Source organism: Chrysochloris asiatica, unplaced genomic scaffold (assembly GCF_000296735.1).
Source record: "Chrysochloris asiatica unplaced genomic scaffold, ChrAsi1.0 scaffold00105, whole genome shotgun sequence".
In the NCBI taxonomy this organism is placed as follows: Eukaryota; Metazoa; Chordata; class Mammalia; order Afrosoricida; family Chrysochloridae; genus Chrysochloris; species Chrysochloris asiatica.
The window spans coordinates 9,440,082-9,461,868 of NW_006408623.1; the positions used below are offsets into that span (position 1 = coordinate 9,440,082).

General features: G+C 48.9%; 1 protein-coding gene across 1 annotated transcript; it reads right to left on the reverse strand.

Moving 5' to 3' along the window:
* Positions 1-7,446: 7,446 nt before the first annotated feature.
* LOC102839858 (BCL2/adenovirus E1B 19 kDa protein-interacting protein 3-like) lies at positions 7,447-21,662 on the reverse strand. Its single transcript, XM_006867444.1, has 6 exons — positions 21,588-21,662; positions 13,527-13,677; positions 13,005-13,089; positions 8,131-8,237; positions 7,902-8,051; positions 7,447-7,495 (listed from the first exon to the last, which is right to left on the reverse strand). Exons 1-6 carry the CDS (start codon positions 21,631-21,633, stop codon positions 7,450-7,452), a joined length of 585 nt encoding a protein of 194 aa, XP_006867506.1. The 5' UTR covers positions 21,634-21,662; the 3' UTR covers positions 7,447-7,449.
* Positions 21,663-21,787: the final 125 nt, after the last annotated feature.

Here is a 21,787-nt window from a genome sequence, read left to right on the forward strand (position 1 = left end):
GGCAGGGCCACCCTGGGGCTGGTGGGTACTGGGTGGAAGGAGCAGGCCTCCGTCCTTGCTGCCAGTGGATGGTCCACTTAAGGGCCAGCTCCAGCTGGCCACTCCAAGCTGGGTCCTAGCCTAACTGCAGAGGCACCCACTGTACCCACAACTGGCTGCCTGGACACAGCTGGGCTCACCCTCACCCTCAGGCTCACGTACCATGGGTGCATGGATGTGGACCACTCCAGGGCCCCACCACAGGCTGGAGGGGTCTGTACCTGGCTCTGGCAGCGCACAGGCCCTGGGCTCAGTGCTGCTGGGAGCTGTGGTCTCCACAAAGCCTGCTGGTCAGTCACAGATGGGCACTTGGTGCTGCTGGTTCACAGGTTCATAGCCACACCTTCCCCACGAGTTTCTCTGTAGCACACTGGAGTGGGGTGAGCCCAGGGCCTTGCCTTGCGTGGACTCTGGGTCAGTGGTAGTGCTCACGCCCCACCTGGCCTGAATGCAACCACTGGACCTTGGGACTAAGACCCCAGGCCAGGACACATGCTGTGGGTCCCACTCTGGACGGGTCAGGGCTGATGCACCCCTTCCCTTCTGACCTCCTCAGGTGAGCCGCGTTGTGGCATGCCGAGAGTGTTTCAGGAAGAGCCGAGGGCCTGAACTCAGCCCCAACAGTGGATTGCCCAATGACTCTATGAGTCCTCAGTAAAGACCAGTAGTGCCAGTCCTGAGAAAATGACCAGTCCACCAACCAGCTGCTGTGGAGGCAACTCACCTCATGGCACCCTCGGAGGATGCTTGTCCGATAGGCGGCGCTCCACAGGGTCTCCCCTGATGGTTCAAAAGTACATCACCAGACCTTTCTTAAAACGGACTCTAGTTGAAACGAGATTTATTTTGCTTAATGTTTCATTTTGAAATGACATCAAAAGATTGCAAACACTGTACAGAGTTTTCATTTATCCCTCACCCAGCTCCCTAATGTTAACACCATACACAGTATTGTTAGGTACAGACGGATGAGTTGGTTCCCACGCACAACAGAAGGAAACACTGCGCAATGCCGCACTTATCCTCACACTTGTTCTTTTATTTGAGACCATTGCTGCACCGACCGTGTCATTGGGCTCTTCCTCTGTTGCACATTGCCAAGCAGGACGTCCATTTCCAGGGACTAGGCCCTCCTGATGACAAGTCCGAAGTAACGCATCCTCCCTTCTATGGAGCATTCTGGCTGTATTTGTTCCAGAACAGATTTGCTCATTTTTCAGGCTGTCCTTGGTATGTATATTGTAGGTACTCCTCACCAACTCCATCATTCAAATGCACAGATTTTTCTACAGTCTTCCGTATTCATTGTCCAGCTTTCATGTGCATATGAGGCCATTGGAAATACCATGGCTTGGGTCAGACTTAACTTAGTCCTCAGAGTGGCATCTTAGCTCTTTAACACTTTAAAGAGGTCGTTTAACAAAAATCTTGATCATTTTTATTTTACAGTAGTTTTCTAGCATATACGAAGGGGCTTCACAAACTTGAAAAAGAATTTTGTCCACGTATTTTTTGACACCACCTCACATGTGTTCCCTTATGAACTTTAATACCAGCTTATCTAGCTCCAACAAAAAAGCTCGTTTGTGATTTGTTGGGAATTAAAACAGAGAGAGCTAGCAGCTTTCTAACGTTGAATGAGCCTGTCCGAGAACAGGCTGTCTTTCCGCTTGTTCAATCTACTTTTGTGTTTTCCAGCAGAGTTGTACTGATTTCCTTTCCATCATTCCTCAGAAACTCTATACGGGGTCACTGTGAATCGGAACTGACTTGAAGGCACTTCAACATAGGATTTATGGAGTCCCCGTAGCGCCCTAGGATAAGCACTGGACCACAAGGTCAGTTTGAACCACAAGGTGGCAGTTTGAACCCACCAGCCTCGCCTTAGAAATCTTACACAGGGTCTCTCTGGTAGCATAGTGGTTCAGTCGGGCTGCTAATCTCAGAGTCAGCAGTTCGAAACTACCAGCTGCTCCGCGGAAGAAAGCTGAGGCTTTCTGCTCCCGTAAAGATTTACAGCCTCGGAAATCCTTTGCAGGGTCGCTATGGGTCAGAACCGACTCGATGGTACATCACCACCACCACGAGTCAGAACCAATTCGACAGCACTGAACAACAAATAGGTCTTTTAGGACTCCTGGGGTGGCGCTACAGGAGAAGCACTGAACTGATAACCACAAGGTTGGCAGTTCAAACCCACCAGGTGCTCCTCAGAAACCCTAAATAGGGTCATTATGAGTCAGAATCGATTTGACAGCACTTAACAACCACCTTACTGAATGAAGTCTTTTCTTTGATTGGGTTTTATCATTGATTCTCTAGGATGTTGCCAATGTATCATTTACAGTTACCAAAAACCATTCCTGTCCTGTCAATTCTGTTACCCCATAGCATTTGTAAATTGAGTTTTATTTCTTCTTCACCAATTGTTATGCCCCTAATAAATGTCTCCTGTCTAATGGCCTTGGCTCAGCCTCTTGTATCATATTAAATAATATAAGTACTGGGCACCCACCCCTATCTTGCTCTGATCTTAATGGAATTGCTTTGTTTCTCCATATGAAATACTGCCTTTTGTATATCACTAGCACAGTGTGTCTGTGTGTGTGTGTGTGTGTGTGTGTGTGTGTGTGTGTGTAGAAAAGGTGTTGAATTTTGTCAAAGGCCTTTTCAGCATCCATGGAAATGTTTTTTCTTTGTCAATATATGATAAACAGATTTCCTAATAATATTTAACCAACTTTATATTCCTGGAGGAGTCTTGGTGTGGCGCTGTGGGTTAATGCACCAGACTGTAAAGCCATTTAAACTGCAAGGTTGGTGGTTCCTGCTCACCAGCTGCTCCTCGGAAACCCTATACAGGGTAGCTATGGGTCAAACCAACTCGACAGCACTTAACAACATATTCCTGGATGAAATCCCACCTGGTCATTGTATGTATATAAGGGGCCTTCAACAAGTTTGTGGAAAAATTCCATTTTAACTCCATTTTCCCACAAACTTTTTGATACCCCCTCACTCATTTTATTGTGGGTTTGGTTCTGTTTTTAAATACTGGATCAAAGGTTAATGCTTCATTAATATTCATGAGCGATATGGGTCTGTTGTTGTAAAGTGCTGTCAATAAGTTCCGACTTACTGCGACCCTGTGTAGGGTTTCCCAGGAGTGGCTGGTCCATTTGAACTGCCACACCGTTGTTACAGACGCATGTGTGTGTGTGTATGTATGGTGCTATAGGATAAGCACTGGACTGCAAATCACAAGATCAGGTCAGCAGTTCAAATCCACCAGCTTTTAGACTTAGGGACGTTCACAGCATCCTGAAGGTTCCATAGGGACGGGGCTACCTGCATTTCATGAAATGGACTCAGAGAGCATCCTGCGAAGAAATCCAACATGTGTCCTCCCTTGCAGGAGAAGCAGTAGGTTCTTATTTGGTAAAGCCAACAAATGGTTTCACATGAAAGAGATGTTCAGGGGAAGGGAGGAAAATTTACAAGGGTTGTCAGATCACAAACTTTCTTAATTAGGATCCTAGCCTAACATTAATTCCCCATCTCCCTAAAGCATACTGTGTGAATGTTTTGGTGTGGGCCTGTAGTGATTTTATCAAGTCAAATACAACTGAAGTGTAAGAGTCCGAGAGAACTTTGAATGCTTTGAGATGCAAACCACTGCCCCTCTAGAGGGAGCGCATTAGACCAGGACAATTCACCACATACTTCACGGAGCAGTTAGGATGGCAGGTTTAACAAGCACAGGACAATTGTCTTCATCTATGGGAGAAATTCTGATTCTTGCCTCCTTTGTTATTCCAAAAGTAACACTTAGACAAGGAAAAGGCTTAGTGGCTTTAGAATGATAGTAATGAAAATCTTGTCAAGGGCCCTTGAATGGGTCCCAACTCCTAGTGACCCTTTATAGTTTCTGAGGAGGGGCTGGTGAGTTTGAATCGCTAACATGCGGTTCAGACTGACTTTGCAGTCCCTTACTTTGTCTTACTTGCAAATGAGTTTGGATTTATATTTGCAGTCACCCTGTTCCAATGTGCCATCTCAATCTTACCTGGGGTTCATACCCACATCACCTAGATAACTGAAGGACAGCTTGGCTGCATATAAAATCCTTGATGTATGCTTTTTCCAAGTATTACTTTAAAAGACCGTTTTTTAAATGCTGGCCCGTTGTTGCCTTGCTTAGGTTGTTTTTGAAACATTTCATCCTTTCGTCATTTAACCCTTTCATTCACTCAGCCTGAGAGCAGGAGCCTGTCTTGGCTTCTCAGTTTGACTGCGGACCAGAACCATGAGCATCTCCTGAGAGCTTGTTAGAAAAAAAGGTGGAGCCTGGGGCTGCACACGTGGCCAGCTGAGTCAGAACCACACCTAACTCAACCCCTGTGTGTGCTCACGGGAGGTGGCAAAACCCAGTGCATCTTCACTCCTCTTCCAGTGGGGGTTTTCTTTCCAGACATGAGAGCTGCTCATGTCACAGAACAGGGGTCCTGGCCCCCCAATCCCACACTGACCTAGGCCTGCACCACCCGGCTGCTCGCCCAGGACATCCAGACCAGGAGACTGAGGTCCCCCGACACTGGTGTCTCCTTGTGCCCCTGGGTGGGGGGAGTGGAGGGGAGTAAGTCTTCATGCTAAAAGCTAGGGAGCCCAAGGCGCAGAGACCACACATGGGAGCAGTCCTAGAGGGCTGCTAGATGCAAGATAGAAGTCAACCAAGCCAGACCCATTGCCTCCCCATTGATTCTGACTCAGAACTACCCCAATGAGCAGCTGGTGGGTTCACACTGCCAACTTTACGATTAGCAGCACAATGCTTCACTCACCGCGCCACCAGGCAACAATGGAATAGTTACAATGATCACCAGAACCACGAATTGGGAGTCGGGAAAGAAAGCAGCTTTGTAGAGCACTTAGCAGGGAGCCAAGTTGGCGGAGGGGGCTGCCCATGTGTGCTGCACAAGGTGACGGCCGGGCAAGCGGCACTGCCCACTTCATCTCAATCCCAAAAGCTACAGTTGGGCCCATGTGACAGAAGCCCACGGCCCCCCAGGATTCTCCCAGGGTCTGCTGGATTCAAACGGCCAGCACCTTAACAACAGCATCAGCAGGACGCCCTAAGAACAAGGGCTACAGCTCCTGAAATAGGTCACTGCTTTGGAAGGACACTAGCCTGGAGTGTCTGAAAATGTTGGTCAGAGGGGAGCACATTGTGAGGGAAGTGTGTCCAACCTACTACTGCCCAATCTGTAAAACTCAAACTCTGCTCAAGGTTCAGAAAACCCCATTTACAACTCGTAGCTAAATGCTAACTTCATCAAAATGATTCAGATTGTGCTAAGCATTTTAAGGAGCTATGATAGCGTAGTGGATATGAATAGGGCTGCTATCCTCAGGGTCAGCAGTTCGAAACTATCAGCTGTTCCACGGGAGAAAGATGAGGCTTTCTGCTCCTGTAAAAATTTACAGCCTCGGAAACCTTACACAGGATCGCTATGAGTTGGAACTGACACCTCCACACAACAAGAGAAAGCATTCCGTAGCGTTCTCATTCAATGAGTAACAGGTGGGGAGAGATTTCTATCAACAACAGAAACAAAAACTGATCTGCAAAAACCATTTAGGCGATTCAATTCCATGCCCTGCCAGTATCTTAGCTGAAAGGTAAATTTATATGTACAGGAATCCCCCACTTTCCAAGTCACCCTTATACCACTTCACTCTCAGAAAAGACCTATAACAGTACCAATGTTCACTAACCAGAACCTGAGGAGGGTTTTCACGTTGAAAGCGAGCAGAGCTAGCATTCAGCAGGTTTGTAGGCAGCCCTCAGAGGCGGCGGGCGGCAGGAAGCTGCTGAGTTCGGGCCCATCCAGGTGGCACGTGGTATCTGCTGGGATTTGGCAGGTTGTTTTTGGGTCTACAACACTCAACAAATTTCCCATGTACTTTCATGTTCATTGCCTCCTCACTTCACTCCATTTAGGCTCCGGAAACTTCACAGGAACACTCTTTTCAGATTGCCGGAAACCTGCATGTGTGCTTGGCACCGCTTCTAAGATTACAGGCTGGAGAGGAAAAGTAGGAAACTCCAGCTGGTCTTCGTGTGACGTGTTATGTCGAACCTTTGAGTGGTCTTCACGTCACATGTATGTAGCCCTTTGGTCTTCATGTCACACATATGTAAAGCACTTCGGCAGCAACAGAGCTTGGTACCCACTGCTCATTTCACTGCCGGTGAGGGGACAAGTGTGGCTGCTTTTGCCCCCACATGATCATTCACAGGCTTAGCAGGTGAAACTGGCGTCTCCTCAAATGTCCAGATGCAGCTTGGCCTACAGGACACAGCTGTCACACAAGTCCCTCCTTTCTGATTCAAACCAACTGCCTTCCTTCTGCCGGGAGACGCGCTCTCCTCAGTAGGAATTCCAGTCCAGCGCGGCTCTACTCCAGTACAGAGCATGCTGCTCCAGGGAAGTCGTTTAGATGTCAATAAAGGTTTCAAGAGGTAACATGTGAGATTTATTTTAACACAACTGAATTAAATGTGGGAAGTGAGATGAAGCCTAGCATACAGAACAGACCTCAGAGAAGCAGCCTTTAAGAACTGTGCCAGAGTCACGGTGAACAATGTGACAATGGTGAGGGGTAAGTGTGCCTTACTCAAGAAGCTCTGAGGGTGTCAGGGTTCAGATCATCTCTAAAGGGTGCAGTTCTCTTTCTGAGATGAAATCAGGTGACCTAGCACTTGAAGAAGGAGACCTAGGGAGCAGGTGGCCAGGACAGAAAACACATCGTCCCAGAGGATTCCTTGACAGTTGGAGCTGTTAGTGCAGGTGGGTGTGTGAGGTGGACAGGGGACGTTGGGACCTGGCTTTTGATTTCCTACTTCACAAAGAACAGCCAGCATCACTCCCAGCAGGCTTTAGGAGAGCCTCAGCCTGCGTCCATGAAATGAAGCACAAGATGTCTTCTATGCTACTGAATGCATATAAGGCCACGATATTTATTTTGGACAAGCCCCTTAATGTAGTAGTTTTAATACCAACATTATCCTTTCTTCTGAAATACAAAGTATTTGAAAAGAACTACAGTAACAGATAATTTTTGTTAAAGTACTAATACATCCTGACTCGTATATTAACATTATTTATACTAGGATATCATATACAAAGAAAATTTACTACCAAACACTGCAGTAGATTAATCAGTCTGACATGCGTATGAACTGACCCCACAGGCATGATTCTAGGTTAGCATGGTTTCGGTGCCATTCTTCCGTGCCACTACTGGGTCACAGCGTTGACAGAACACATACACCAGGCGAGCAGCCACCCCGGAGCCAACCCCCTGTAGTGGGAGATGAGCTCCATCCCCACACGAGAAAACGCCTCCTCAGAAGGTGCTGGTCGAGGTGGTCAGGCGCCTTCCAATGTAGATCCTGGAGAGAGAGCAGCGAGCAGCAGTTAGTGTGGTCTTGCGACCCACCGACTGTCCACAGAGCTGAGATGGCAGCAACTGTGTGTGCTTATGGACTAAGGTTTTAAACACTGATTTTAAACGTCTGTAATGAATCTATTTGCAGTCTTTTATTCTCCAACCAATGCACAGTACACTTACTCCTCATTACAACGTGCACATGAGACACAAGCAGCCAGCTTGGCCATCGGTGCACTCGTGAGCGCATTCCCACCCACTTCTGGAGGCTCTCAGTGACACACGTACTTAACACGTTTGGCTGCTAATCAAACGGTTGCAGGTTCAAGTCCACCCTGAGGCTCCTTGGAAGAAAGACCTGGTGATCAACTCGGACACAAGTGGGGGTCATCTGGTGACGTGGCACTTACCCAAGGCCAATGGCCAGCAGGTGAGAGAGCAGCAGAGATGGGAGGAATACCTTCAGGAACTCTGCTGAGAAGATGCCCCCCTTCTTCATGACACTGGTGTTCCTCATGCTGAGGGTGGTCGTGCGCTTTGGATGCTTGAAGAGGAACTCCCTAGGGCAGGAGAGGAGAGCGCTTTAGCCACGTGTCCTGTGTCAGAGGAAGAGCCACCATGCCAAAGAGCCTCACTCACTTGGGGGGGATATTCTCTGGACGACTTGACCAATCCCATATCCAGTCCGAGTTCTTCTTCAAGATGCTCTCCACTTCTTTTCTCCTTTCCATATAGTCTTCCTCAGACTATAGGAAGAAAGCACAAGTGAGCGGCACAACGTGCTTCCTCCGGTCCCTGGCCCCCACCTCAGGCAGCAAGGTGGCTGGGGTTGGGGTGGGGCTTCATTTGGGACCCCCCTCAAAGACTTCTGTGAGGGCCCTGCACTAAGACTGGTTCCCAAGCAAAGAGCTGCAAGGAGGGCAGCACAAACACCCCACGGGGGCATGACTACAGCCCGGCCATGCCCCATGCTGTGGGGGCTTGCACGCTCCTGCAATGCTGGAAGCGAGGCCACTTCACACGGCAGCAGGTCGCTTACGGAGCTTTCAGACTAAGAGACCAGAATGAGGACCTGGGAACCGTTGTGAGAAAGCCTCTGAGTAGCCGAGGAATATGGGTGCTCCTCGGGTTGGAAAGCCATCCAAACTCTACTAGGAAGAGCCGCCTCCTCACCTGACACACCTGAATGGAGCAAAGCTTTTGGGAGTCTCATTTGCTGATGGGTCATGGCTCAAGAAAAAACGCTGCAAGTATCCATTAATCATTACAACATGGAGTGGAAAAAATAGGAAATCCAGGAAAATTTTAAGTCATCAAAAATGAAATGCAACTCCTAACAACTACTATCCTAAGCATTCGTGAGGAAAACTGAACTAGTGAACTCGTGTTGACATTCTGTGGTAGAAATCACTGCAAGACCAATGACTTATTTGGAGTCCTGTTTTGGCACTGTAGGATAAGCACTGAACTGCTAACTTCAAGGTCAGTGGTTCAAACCCACCAGCCTTGGAAACCGTATACAGGGTCACTATGAGCTGGAGCCAACTCAATAGCACATAACAACAACAGATGACTTATGCATTAGGAAAACCTTTTCAACAAAAGATGGTTTTATGTGTGTGAGTGTGTGTGTGTGTGTGTGTGTGTGTGTGTGTGTAGAGAGAGAGAGAGAGTCCTGGTGTGGCGCTGTGGGTTAATGCGCCAGACTGCAAAGCTGTTTGAACTACAAGGCTGGCAGTTCGAGGTCACCAGCTGCTCCTCGGAAATCCTATCCAGGGTCGTTATGGGTCGGAACTGACTCAATCAATGCACTTTAACAACAACATATATATGTACTTGGACCTCACAGGTCAAATACACAAAAAGCAAATATATTAGGTCTGTGGAAACAGTGACAAAGTTCCGTATCATCAATCAGAACAAGGCCTGGGGCTACCTGGGGCAGACTACCAACTGCTTAGAATCAAGTTCAAGTTGAAGCTGAAGAAAATTTTAAAAAGCTCATGAGAGTCAAAGAACTACCTTTAGTATACATGAGGAAATCAAAAGGACATTAAGAAGTTGGAAATGAGACAAAAGGAACAAAACAAAACAAAACTGAATGTCAGAAGACTCTGAAACTAGTTCTTGAACACCAAGTAGCTAATGCAGCAAAGGGAGGACATGATAAACTGGAAAGGGCTGAACGGAAGATTTCAACAGGTGGCTGGAGAAGACAAAGTATTATAATGTCATGTGCAAAGACCTGAAGACAGAAAACCAAAAGGGTTTGGCATTTCTCAAGCTGAAAGAACTAAAGGAAATATTCAAACCTCGACTCACAATACTGAAGGATTCTATGAGCAAAACCATAACAATGGAGAAATCATCAAAATAAAGTAGAAGGAATACACAGTCACGGAACCAGAAGGAAGTGGTTGACGCTCCTGAAGTAGAATATGAACAAGAAGCGATGGTATGAAAGACAGTCAGGCTGCACTGAAGGTAACTGGTGTAAAGCCAGGTCCAGGAACTGAGATGTTCCAACGAGCATATGCAATGCTGGAAGTGCTCAGGTCTATGCCAAGAAATGTGGAAAACGCCCACTTGTCCAACTAACTGGAAGGCATCCAAATCTGTCCCCATGCCAAAGAAAGATAATCCAATGAAATGCAGAAATTATTAAACAATATCATTAATATCAAATGCAAGAAAAATTTTGCTGAAGATAATTCAAAAACATTTGCAGCAGTACATCAGCAAGGAACTGCAATAAATTGAAGCCTGATTCTGAAGAGGACATGGAACAGGGGACCATCATTGCTGATGTCAGGTGGATATCTTGGGTGAAAGCAAAGAATATCAGAAAGATGTTTACCTATCTTTATTGACTAGGCAAAGGCATTCAACTATGTGGTGGATCGTAACAATCTACGGATAACAGTGCAAAGAATGGGAATTCCAAAACACTTGTGGAAACTCTACCTAGCTCAGGAGGTAGTCAGTGGACTAGACCAATCAGAAAAGGCGTACACCAGGGTTGTGTCTTTTTACTGGATTTATTTAACCTGAGAGGCTGGGCAATATGAAGAACGCAGCCTCAGGATTGGAGGAAGCTCATTAATAGCCTGTGATGTACAGATGACACAACCCTGCTTGCTGAATGTGAAGAGGAACTATAGCACTTGCTGACAAAGAGCTAAGACTACAGCTTTCCTCAGGATTAAATCTCAACATAAACAAAAAATCCTCACAAATGGACCAATACATAACATCTTGGGTAAATCTGCTGCAAAAGACCTCTTTAAAGTGTTAGAAAAAAAAACCTCAAAGATGTCACTTTGAGGACAAAGGTGCATCTGACCCAAGCCATGGTATTTTCAATCATCTCACATGCATCCGAGAGCTAGACAATGAATAAGGAAGACCAGAGAAGAGTTCATGCATTTGGACTATGATACTGGGGGAAATAAATTGAAGACAGCATGGACCACAGCAAAAAGGAACAAATCTGTGTTGGCATTAGTAGAGCCAGACTGCTCCTTAGAAACAAGGCGACGAGACTTTGTCGCAATGCATTGTGGACCTGGTATCAGTCCCTGAAAGACATACAGGGGAAGACGCAGCGAACAAGAGGAAACGTCTCAGTGTGAAGGACTGCCACAGTGGGCATGTCCACAGCAAGGACTTGAGGACGACGCCACAGACAGAGGCCACTATGAGTCAATGGCACCTAACAACAGGAGGACAAAGGATACTGTATAGCGGACAAGTTTCATAGAAAAACTGTTTTCATGCCAAAGTGGGAGAAAGAAGCAGAAACATATACCGTTACAGTAAAAGGTACATAATAAAGGCAATCTAATCATTACAAAGCTCTGTCTTTAGGAAACAAAATCATAGGTTTACTTTTTGTTTGTTTTCCTTTTACACTTACAAAATTGAACACCTGACCATGTAATTATTTTAAAATCAGGAGAAAACACTGGAAACATTCTAGAATGAAGCACCAAAACCAACCAAATGTCTGGGAGCAGAGGGCCCCCACCCAGGCTGCTTGGATGGGGAGACAGACAGGAAGCCCGGGAGCCGGGTGTGACATGCTCCCACACACAGGAGCCTGGGGGCCTTTCCATGTCCTTGGTGGCCCAGGGCATAACACACGCCTGCGTCACTCCTGTGTCTGGACAAATGGAGGGAGATTTGTTTGGAGCTGCGAGCTCTGTCCTGGTTCTCTGAGAAGAGCAGGAGGAAGAGGGCTGGCTGCCAGGCTCATTTCTACCCCAGAGACAGAAGTTAACTTCAGTCAGCACGATTCCCTCCCTGAACTGAAATTTGCTGGGTAAACGGTGAACTTGATGTCTGATATTTTAGTATTAAGAAGACCTGAGGTTTAGCTGAACTCTGGTCTGGGAAGGAGGCCCACCTGCAAGAGGAAGACTGGGATACTTGCCAAAGTTTGGGAGATCTGCTGAGTTGAGAAAGGTGCTGACTAAGAGGTGAGAAATGAGAGCCAAGGGGTCCTGACGCTGCTTCCCGGCTACAAGCCAAGCCAGGCTGTTTAGTTAGCAAGGGGCAGAGAAGGTTGGTCCCCGGAGGAGGGCTGAGGCTTAGGGCAGGTCCAGTGAAGAGCTTGTCTGCTCCATGGAGAAGGGAAGAACGTGCTCTCCACATCAGGAGCCCTTCCAGACAGACCCCATTCCAGACCTAGCCTGGGCTTCCTGACACTGACCCCGAGTTGTGTTTTCCTAATAAATCACACACCTGTGAGTTCTCTGTAGCCAACACAAGACATTCTAGAAAGCTGCAGGAAAGCCAAGTGCCGCTGAGCAGCAGCCAGTGTCAGAACTCACGGAGAAGGAAAAGGGGAGATGCCTGGCTTCAGGCCCGAGGGAGCCTACATCAGAGCAGTGGTCAGAGTGCTGAGTGTGGGGACTTCTGAACATGGGGAAATGCAACTGAATGGGCTCCCACCCACACTTCCTGAGCATCTACAGGGCCGTGTTAAGCACTGCCGGACAAAACTGAGCAAGAACCTGACACTCCTTGGAATTCTGTGCAGGAGAGGCGACATTACTGCAGGGCCATCACAAGGCTTCGTGCTAACAGGTGGACATGAAGAAATGCTCTCAGCGTTGGATGACTGAATGTTAGAAAAAAGGTTTCACATACTCAAATAGCCAGGTAGTTAGCTACAACCGCTTAGCTTCTCAGGCCTCAGCTGTAAGCAACTGATTCCTAGGGTGTCATTTCAGGAAACAACGACAACACCCCAAGAGGAAAGAGCCCAAGAATCTCAATGCCAACCACAGCATGGACCTAAAATCCACTCACTACCCAGGTGATAGCCAAGAGATGGCACACTCATCACCTACCCATGGTGGCCCACGGCCTACCCAGGTACACGCACAGGGAGGCCGCCCTCACCCACTCCCCCCCACGCCTCTACCCCCCATGTGTGGTGTCGCCTTCTCCCTTTATACACATTATGTACACGTTCCTGTACAAACATGACAAGCATCTCACTGGCTTACCTGAGAGCTGTTCTTTTCCCCAAGGCTGTGGGTATCTGCCTCAGAAGTTCTATTGGTATCTTGTGGGGTCTGTGAGCGAGGTGGGCTTCGCATGGTGTGGATAAGAATGGGAAGAGCAGAACATCTCATTAAAAGCGAAACCCCAAAGGCAGGACAATGTCCCCTCAGGGCAGAGGGACATCTTTCCTTGTAGCCAGCACCAGGCAAGGACCTGCCAGTTTCCTGTGTTCTGGGCTCTCTGGTGACAGCCATCAGCTGGCCCGCCTTCCAGGGCAAAGGCAGCCCACAAGAGTCTGGCCTTTGCTTCTGACTCGGTTATGCTGCCGATTCCTATCTGGGCAGTGCAGCCGGGCAGTGGCTCTGACCCTGGCTAAAAGGCCTCAGACTCAGGCTCAAGATGCTCAATGTCTCCGAGCTGGCTGGTGAGGACCGTGCCGCCTGCTCTTCAGTCAGAGAGCCAGGACAACTGCAGACTGGCCTGCACTGACCCCACCCACTCAGATAGCCCCTGGAGGCACTTACCTGTCACAGTGGGAGCTCTTGGAGCTACTCCGTCCAGACTCATGCTGGGCGTCCAGCAGAATCTTCTCCATGTCCCCATTGTACACAGACACCGAGGCTGGGACACTGCTCCCGTTTCCATTGCTGCTAAAGTGCAGTTCTACCCAAGAGCCTGCTGGGGCAGAGCAAAAAGTAAGGTCAGTTTCCTCCCACTCTGGAGCTTGGCCCACCCTCCCAACCCCAAGAGTGTCACCAGCAGAAGCCCATGAACCAGCTTGTTTCACTGCTCAGGCCCTTCTGGCACCTGGTACTGCAGGGGACACTCCCCCCTCCGCCCCAGGTGAGATACTTCAGCTCTTTATCTCTGGCCATTCCTTGATAGCAAGTAGCTGTTCAATCACTGTACTGGGTCTATCCGAATCCAATCACCCATGATGTTTTACCCAAACTAACAAAAGCTTAAGGGAGTGTTAAAAAAAGTTTAAACTGTATCTGATCACATGACTTCACACACTAGCATCACTTACTGACCTGAAAGCCCTATAAAATTCATATTCATGACTGGGATTCTGTTTTTATTTACACAGGAAATCACACAAATTCCTGAGTTAGCTGAAGTCAGAGAACTTGATTACCCAGGGCAATCTATCACTCAAGCAAAGCTATCATGTAGCCAAGTCTTTACAGGAAGTAGGACCAGCATTCTTATTACTTGTGTGAAAATACTTAGCGACAATAAGGTACCCCAGACAAACTGGCTCTATTTATGTAGACTGATCCTGAGAACTGTCTTCACATACTGAATACCACACACAGGAAAAAGGCAGCTCTCCCCTCCACACCTACAGGGAAAGCCGTTCCTCTACCAAGCCCTTCCCCAGCCCCACCATCGGGGTTACTCTGACCCCAGTGTGGAAACTGGGCTGCACAGATTGAGCTTCCTTGGGGGCAAAGTGACCCAAAGGGACAGCCTACTTAAGGGAGGCATTCTACTGTAACACACGGCTACAATGCAAGGGGACAAACATAAATCCCAAGCAGAGCCATCAGGCAGCTTCCCAGGGGCAAAGCCCAAAGGTTCACAGAATCACAGGGACCACAAAGGGTCTGGGCTCCAGTCAGGTGACGGCCCGTGTCTTGCCCCCTCCCACTTTGTGGCTGTGCAGAATTTCACCGTATGACCACACAAGGATTGTCCATCCTGTTGGACACCTGAATTACTTCCAGTTTGTAGATACTGCAAGGAATGTGTCCAAGAGTCTCACTGTGTGAATGTATACAAGGGGGCTTCAAAAGTTCATGGGGAAAATCCCACCATCTTAATTCCATTGTTCTGTGAACCTTTACAGCCTCTCATATATTACATTACCACAAACATGAGGGCTTTACAAGAGACATGTATGTCATCCTCCTTCACAGCTCTTGAGGCCCAGACACTGACAACGAGGTATCAGCGGGGCCAGGGTCCCTCCAGAGAAAGAATCGGCTCTGGCCTCTTCCAACTTTGGGTGACAGCAGGAATCCCCTGGCTGCGGGTCCCCTCCTCCGGCTCACCTCCATCTGCACATGGCGTTCTCCTGTGTGTGGTGTCCAATCTCTCCCTGCCTCTCCTACAAGGCCGCTGGATGGAGTGCAAGAGCCTCCATCACATCTACCAAGAGCCTTTAATCACATGAGCGGAAAGGATCACAGGCTTTAGGAATGTGGCGTGGATATTTTGGGGCGGCTGTTTTTTGGCCTACTGTAATGTGCACACATTTCTATTGGATGTTCCTCAGAGTGGGAATGCTAGCTTAAGAGGCAATAAATACATGTGTGCGACATGATCAGAAGATACCACAGAGATATGACAGTTTCCCAGTGTAACTGAGCCAACTTACAGCTGTTGTTAAGTACCATTGAGTTGGTTTCAACTTACAGTGACCCTGTATAGATAGGGGTTCCAAGGAACAGCTGGTGAGTTTGAACCACTGACCTGCTGGTTCAAACCGACCTAGCAGTCCAGTGTTTTATCCCACAATGTCACACCAGGACTCCAATTTACAGTAGTAACTCTAACTTCCAACAATGACAAGTTCTGCTGCTTCACATCTGGGCCCACACTTGGTATCGTCACACTCTGTTGTGTAAGCGGGTGTGTAGTGACATCTTGTGGTACTTTATTTTGCATTTCTCAGAGTTTTAATGAGGCTGAGCACTTCTTACGTTTACTGACCCCTTGGCTCTCAAACCTTTCTCTTATTGCTTTGTGTGAGTTCTGTATTCTAGATTCAAGTCTTATAACTCAATGATATGGGCTGCAGCAAACATCACGCCCTCTGTGGCGATTCTCCTAACAAGTCTTCTGATGAACAAAAGCTCTTCATTTAGTCCAATCACAGTGTATCATTGCTTCTTTGGTATTCTATTTCAGAAATCTTTTACTGAGCTGAGGTCACCAAGACACTCCGCTATGATCTTCAAAAAGCTTCACTGCTTGGGCTTCCACACTGAACTCACTTGTGTGTGATCTGAGACAGGTTGTGTTTCTCTGCATGCATGGACTGCCTGGAACTGCTGACTGTAAAGGCTCTCTTTCCCCTCTGCTGTGGGACTTCAGCATTGATGAAATGTGCCACAGGCTCCCTTCTGGGCCAGCACAGAACCTCCATTTGTGCCATTAGTGTTTGTAAAGACCACTCTGGCGGCACATAGGGGAACGAATGCAGCAAGGAGAGGGGGAAGGCAGCTGACTGAAAACTTACATACTAGAAAATAGATCAGCTCAAACTAATGTTGTCGTTGCTATACGTCTATTAAATACAACAAACTACTCTGCTATTCTGTCAAACTAACATGGCACAATGCCACCCCATGCAATTACAGGGAAAGGGCGCAGACTCTCCATCACCCTGTTGTTGCAAAGCCACGGCAGGCTGCAGTGTTCCAACACTGTAGACATCTCTTCTCAAAGTTCTATCTGAGCCTCCAGAAGTCACATGCAGGATGCAACACATGAACCACAAAGAGGCAAACCAGGAATGGAATGTCAATTTGCAGCTTACATCATCAACAGCTTCCGAGTTAACTGCTAACAAGGTGGTTATGCAGGTTCGCAAAGGATACGGGATTTTTCCCACCTAGGCCTGGACCTGCAGGGAGGCCGCAGCTCCCTGGACGAGAAAAGCCTAGCCACTACACCTTCAATGACTCCTGAGCTTTTACGCACAAAGCTCTGAAAACCACGTTGCTGATTCGACTCCAGGTGCCCCCATGCTGATGCCCCTCACCACAAAGCTCAGATGTGAGTCCTCCATTAGCCCCTTCCCTTCCTGCCTCGAGTTCAAGATGACACTTAAGTGGCCAGCTCTGGCCCTGTGGCCTGAACCCATGACACAGCCCTGCGTTGGGCACCATTCCGTATTTCTAAACTTACGTTCCTCAGCTTCTGGGCTGCAGTTAACTGACTCAAGTGTTCCCAGATCTCTGATGGTAACTCGCATCTATGCAATTCTTTTTCTTTTCTTTTCGGGGGGTGGGGCATGCCATTTAAAGCTGCCTGATCAAATGAGTCCTTAGCATCACTGCAAGTCAAAATTCAACTCGCCAGGGCCAACAGCAGCAGACATCCTTAAGAAAGAAAAATCTCACTCTGGATTACCCAAGCAAAACAGCTTTGGCTTCAAAAGCTTTATTCCAACCAGAGGTTTAATAAGCAACAAGAGCTTTGTTATTACACAACGTCCACTTCCTGGGAAACACGCAAACACGGGCTGTCTGCTGACCTGGGTCTTAGTTAGGAAGACCATTCTGTTTTTAGGCAAGGACGATGTGGTACAGGGCTGCTGAATCACCCAGGAAACGTCTTCATGGTCACTATATGAGAGGGAAGATGTGGCTTCTCAGAGGCAGTCCTCATTCTCAGGCAGCAATCCTCATTTGTGCCATCGTGTTATGTCCTTCTCCCACCTCACGTACTTCAATTTTACACTGCTAACGGAGTCCTGGGGTGGCACTGTGGGCTAATGTGTCAGACTGCAAAGTTGTTTGAACTGCAAGGTCGGTGGTTCAAGCTCACCAGTTGCTCCTTGGAAACCTTATATAGGGTCACTATGGATCAGAATTGACTCGATGGCACTTAACACCACCAAAGACACACATACAGCAAGTCACCCTGAAACCCTCTCTGAACAAGGTAGATGAGATGAATGGGAAATAAATAATACTTAGCTCATACTCTGGTAACAGAAAGGACAGGTCTACCACGGAGATCAAGTATAATCAACCACTTCTGGGTCCTCAACCTATTTCTTAGTTTCATTTATTCTCCGTTTTTACAAACAGGTATATATTTCCATGTCTACACAGTTGTAGTTGTTAGCTGACATCAAGTCAGTTCCGTCTCATAATGACCCAATGTACAAGAGCCCCCAACACTGCCTGGTCCTGCGGCATCCTCGGCGGCTGCTCTGTAGAGCACTTTGTTGCAACCACTGTGTGAACCTGCTTCCTTGGGGTCTTCCACTTTGGCACTGAACTTTCCCAAGCATGATGTCCTTCTCCAGAGGCTGGTCCATCTTGATAACATGTCCCAAGTATGAGATGAAGTCTCATCACTCTGGCTTTCAAGGAGTCAGGTGTGACTCAGAGCAACCCTACAGATAAGGTTTCCAAGACTGTAAATCTTTACAGGGGCAAACAGCCTCATCCTTCTCACACGGTGTCACTGGTGGGTTTGAACTGCCAACTTTGTGGTTAGAAGTCCAGTGCTTATTCTACAGCACCACCAGGCCTTCTAACAGTCCATGGTGTCTTCCATAGTTTTCACCAATGCCACAATTCAAAGGCATAGACCCTTCTTTGGTCTTCCTTATTCTTTGTCCAAGTTTCACATGTATGTTGTTGTTGATATTAAGTGTCTTCACGTCAGCTCCAACTCATAGCAACCCTATTATGGTTTCTGAGGAGCGGCTCGTGGGTTTGAACTGCTGACCTTGCAGTTAGCTGTTAAGTGCTCATCCTACAGCACCATACCAGGATGAGGCAATTGAAAATATCATGGCTTGGGTCATCTCTTTTCAAGATGCCATCTTTGGTTTTTTCCAACACACTACAGGTCTTTTGCAGCAGATTTGCTTGTACATCAGTTGTTGAACCCATGCGTGCCCCCTAGGCTTTTCCAGGCTATGCACTTTCCAAAGCAGATCACTAGGCCTGCCTTGCTTCAGAGGTACCACAGGGTGGGTTCCAACCGCCCACCTTTCAGGAAGTGGTGGTAATGTCTCTGTACTACACAGGGATCCATACCTTTGTGTGAGTTCTGACTTCCAGCTTCTCTATATGCCCCAAACAGCTCCTTTCCTGCCTCCACTGCCCAGCACCCACTTCTTAACCAGGAGTAGAAGGTGTGGACTGTAATCGCAGGGTGGTCCCTGCTCTAAAGACCACTAAACTCTGGAGTGGTACTTCTCAACCCTGACTTAGGGAAGGGGAATAGCCTGCGGGGCTTTTTCTGAATTCGGACTTGGAATGTGGGGTGGGGGGGACCCAGGAAAAGGTGCTGTCACTGGCTGGGGAAATATGCAGACAACCTCAGGACAGGGTCAACGGCAGCTCAGAGGGCAGAGAGGGAAAGTCTGCAAGCTGCAGCTAAGCCTGGAGGGTCCCCACAGCACCCCCCACTCCCCCAGAGTGAGGACTGCTGCCTCAGGAGAAGAGGCCTTGGAGAAACTGCTCCTTCTACGGTTCAATTTCTCAGACTACCAGGGAGATGCCAGAGGCTCACGTGACCAATGGTTTTAAGCATAGAATCAACTGTGGACAGGATCCCAGCGGGGGGCTTCTAGCCGGGGCGGCTCCATCTCAACCTTCCTTTGGCTGGGCTGGGCTGAGCAAAGCTCCGGCAGCCCCCTGGCATTTCAGGCAAAGTCCCGGGAGTGTCCATAATTGCTGCTATCTAATGGGTCTAGGCCTCATGCAGACCATCTTTAGAACGCAGGGCTTGGGTTAGAATCTAGACCTCTGAAACCCCTTCCAGTTTCAAAACTTTTTTGTTTTTATGAAGTGCTGTCGAGTCAGTTCTGACCCATAGCGACCCTGTACAGCATTTCTGAGCAGCTGATGGGCTTGGACCACCAGGCTTAGGCTGACTGTAACGTAAGATGCTGTAATTTCCCTCCAAGAGAAATACAAATTCTATTTCTGGCCATACAGCCTCGCCCAGGGTGGGTTCCTATGAAGCAGCAGCACTGAGCAGTGAAGGAGCGCTCTCTAGGAGTGAACGGGTAGCAAGCACCTTCTGGGGTGGGTGCACTCGGAAGCAGCTCGGCTCTGTTCTTCTGGAAGTCAGTCATGCACCACCACCCCCACTATCCCAAAGTGCTACTGGGGTCCCATACTGCCACACAATTCTGTGTTCCGCCTGCATTTCAGCAGTAACATACCGAAGGAGAAAAAGGCAAATTCAAATATTCCCCTAGTCAACAGCTTTCACTAGAACAGATGTACGGGTAAAGAGGGATGGATCTCTTAACTCTGGGAAACAGCTGGCCACAGAGGAGACGCAAGTCCAGGGGCTAAATGTTTGCTCTGTCTGTAGGTTTGGCCACCAGTTCTCCCAACAGATGTAAACAAGAGGGACTCCGATCAGAACAGAGCGGGACAAGTGCTGACTCCCTTCCAACAGCTGTGTGGCCCCACGTGACTCACTGGACTGGCGGCCAGTAAGTGTCCTGCTGCACGTAACTTGCTGCACGTACACTCAGAAAATGGCCCAAAGAATCCTTGCCTGAGTTTCCACTGCGTGGAACCATCTTTTAATAGACTAAGCAACACAGAAAAACAAAAACCCCTTTTAACTCCCTAACTGGCCATCTAGTGCCACAAATGACTCAGCACTTGGGTTTCTAAGGCCACTCGCTACCCCTCCCCCCACCAGGTCACAGGGGGCTCTTCCCGGGCTGACATTTGGGGTCTCATGTCTGAATCAACAGTACAATACAATATTCAATCTTAGATGATTTGATGGCAAACAGTGAAGGCAAAAAGTTGATCCAACATCCCTGGGATCTTATTTTGTGAGAAAATAGGGAGGGGGGAGGGATTTCTTTCATCTGTTTCAAAGAACAAGTCAATATTTAAGTTTAAAAGAGTCATCCACCTTAGAGGATGTAAAAAACTGGTTGGCTGTAGTTGTAAGTACTATTAGAGGGTGGCTATGACTTGGTACGGGCTCCTGGTATGGCGCTGGGCTACAAGGTGGGTTTAAACCATAACGTCGGCGGTTCAAACTCACCAGCCGCTCCCTGGAAACGCTATACAGAGTCACAGCCGACTCCAAGGTACTATTAACACCAGGAGCTGGCGCAGATTCAAGGGCACCTCAGCAGCAGACAGTAATGCGTTTGGGGCCCAGGGAAGCTGTCATTGGCAGCTGGGAGCTCAGGGGCTGTGGGGGAGCTGATGCAGACCACCCCCACCCCCCCAAGGCTCACTGTTTGCAGAACTCTAGTTCTGGGGAGGGTAAAGTCCCCCAGGCCCAGGAGAGAGGCGGAGTAAAGGGGGTGCAGTGGTCAGATGAAAGGTCAACTGTTCAAAGCTCAACAGCTGCCCCCCTCCCCCAGAAAGATGTGGCGTCTGCAGTCGCGATGGCCGCCTTAGGAGCCCCGAGATTCTGCTCCGTCCCCGAGAGCCCAGGCGCCGCGGGAGAAAGGGGTGGCTGTCAGCCGCCACGCCTCGATCCCATCCTCAGGGGTGGGCACGACCCGAGGGTTGTAGGGGGAAGGAGACCCCGGCTCGGATACCGACGCCCTACCACCTTAGCTCGGGAAAGGGGCTCCGGTGTGACCCCTTTCCCGTCAACCAGAAGGTGGAGATGGGACCATCGGCTTGGCCCAGCCCACTCGGCGCGGCCCGGGCCGGACAGAACCGGGTCGGCCCGGAACCCTGACTGGGGTGGGTCTGCGCCCACCTCGACCGCAGCCCACCCGACCAGGGCGCAGGGCTCCTCTATAGCTCCCATCACGACCTCGCCTCCGAAACGCGCGGCCGCTCGGAGCCCCCTACCCCCAACGGCCGGCGCCCCCAACGCCCCCGCCGCCTCACCCTGCAGGTTCTCGTCCTGCAGCCCGGGGACCCCGCTCTGCGACATGGCGCCGGAGACCGGCGGGGACAGCAGGGACGGAGGAGGGGCCCGACGGCAGCTCGAGCAGCGCCTCACGCAGATTCCGGGGCCGCTCGCAGGCCACAGACGCGCTGGAGCAACCCGCTGACGGTGACCCGACCGACTGGACGCTAGGCAGCCG

Excerpts from the sequence above, each read along its gene's own strand:
- LOC102839858 (XM_006867444.1), bottom strand. The coding sequence starts at position 21,633 with ATGTCGCAGAGCGGGGTCCCCGGGCTGCAGGACGAGAACCTGCAGG. Across the intron at positions 13,678-21,587 it reads GCAGGACGAGAACCTGCAGG|GCTCTTGGGTAGAACTGCAC; the intron begins GTGAGGCGGCGG and ends CTGCCCCAGCAG. Across the intron at positions 8,238-13,004 it reads GGGAAAAGAACAGCTCTCAG|TCTGAGGAAGACTATATGGA; the intron begins GTAAGCCAGTGA and ends TTCTTCCTATAG.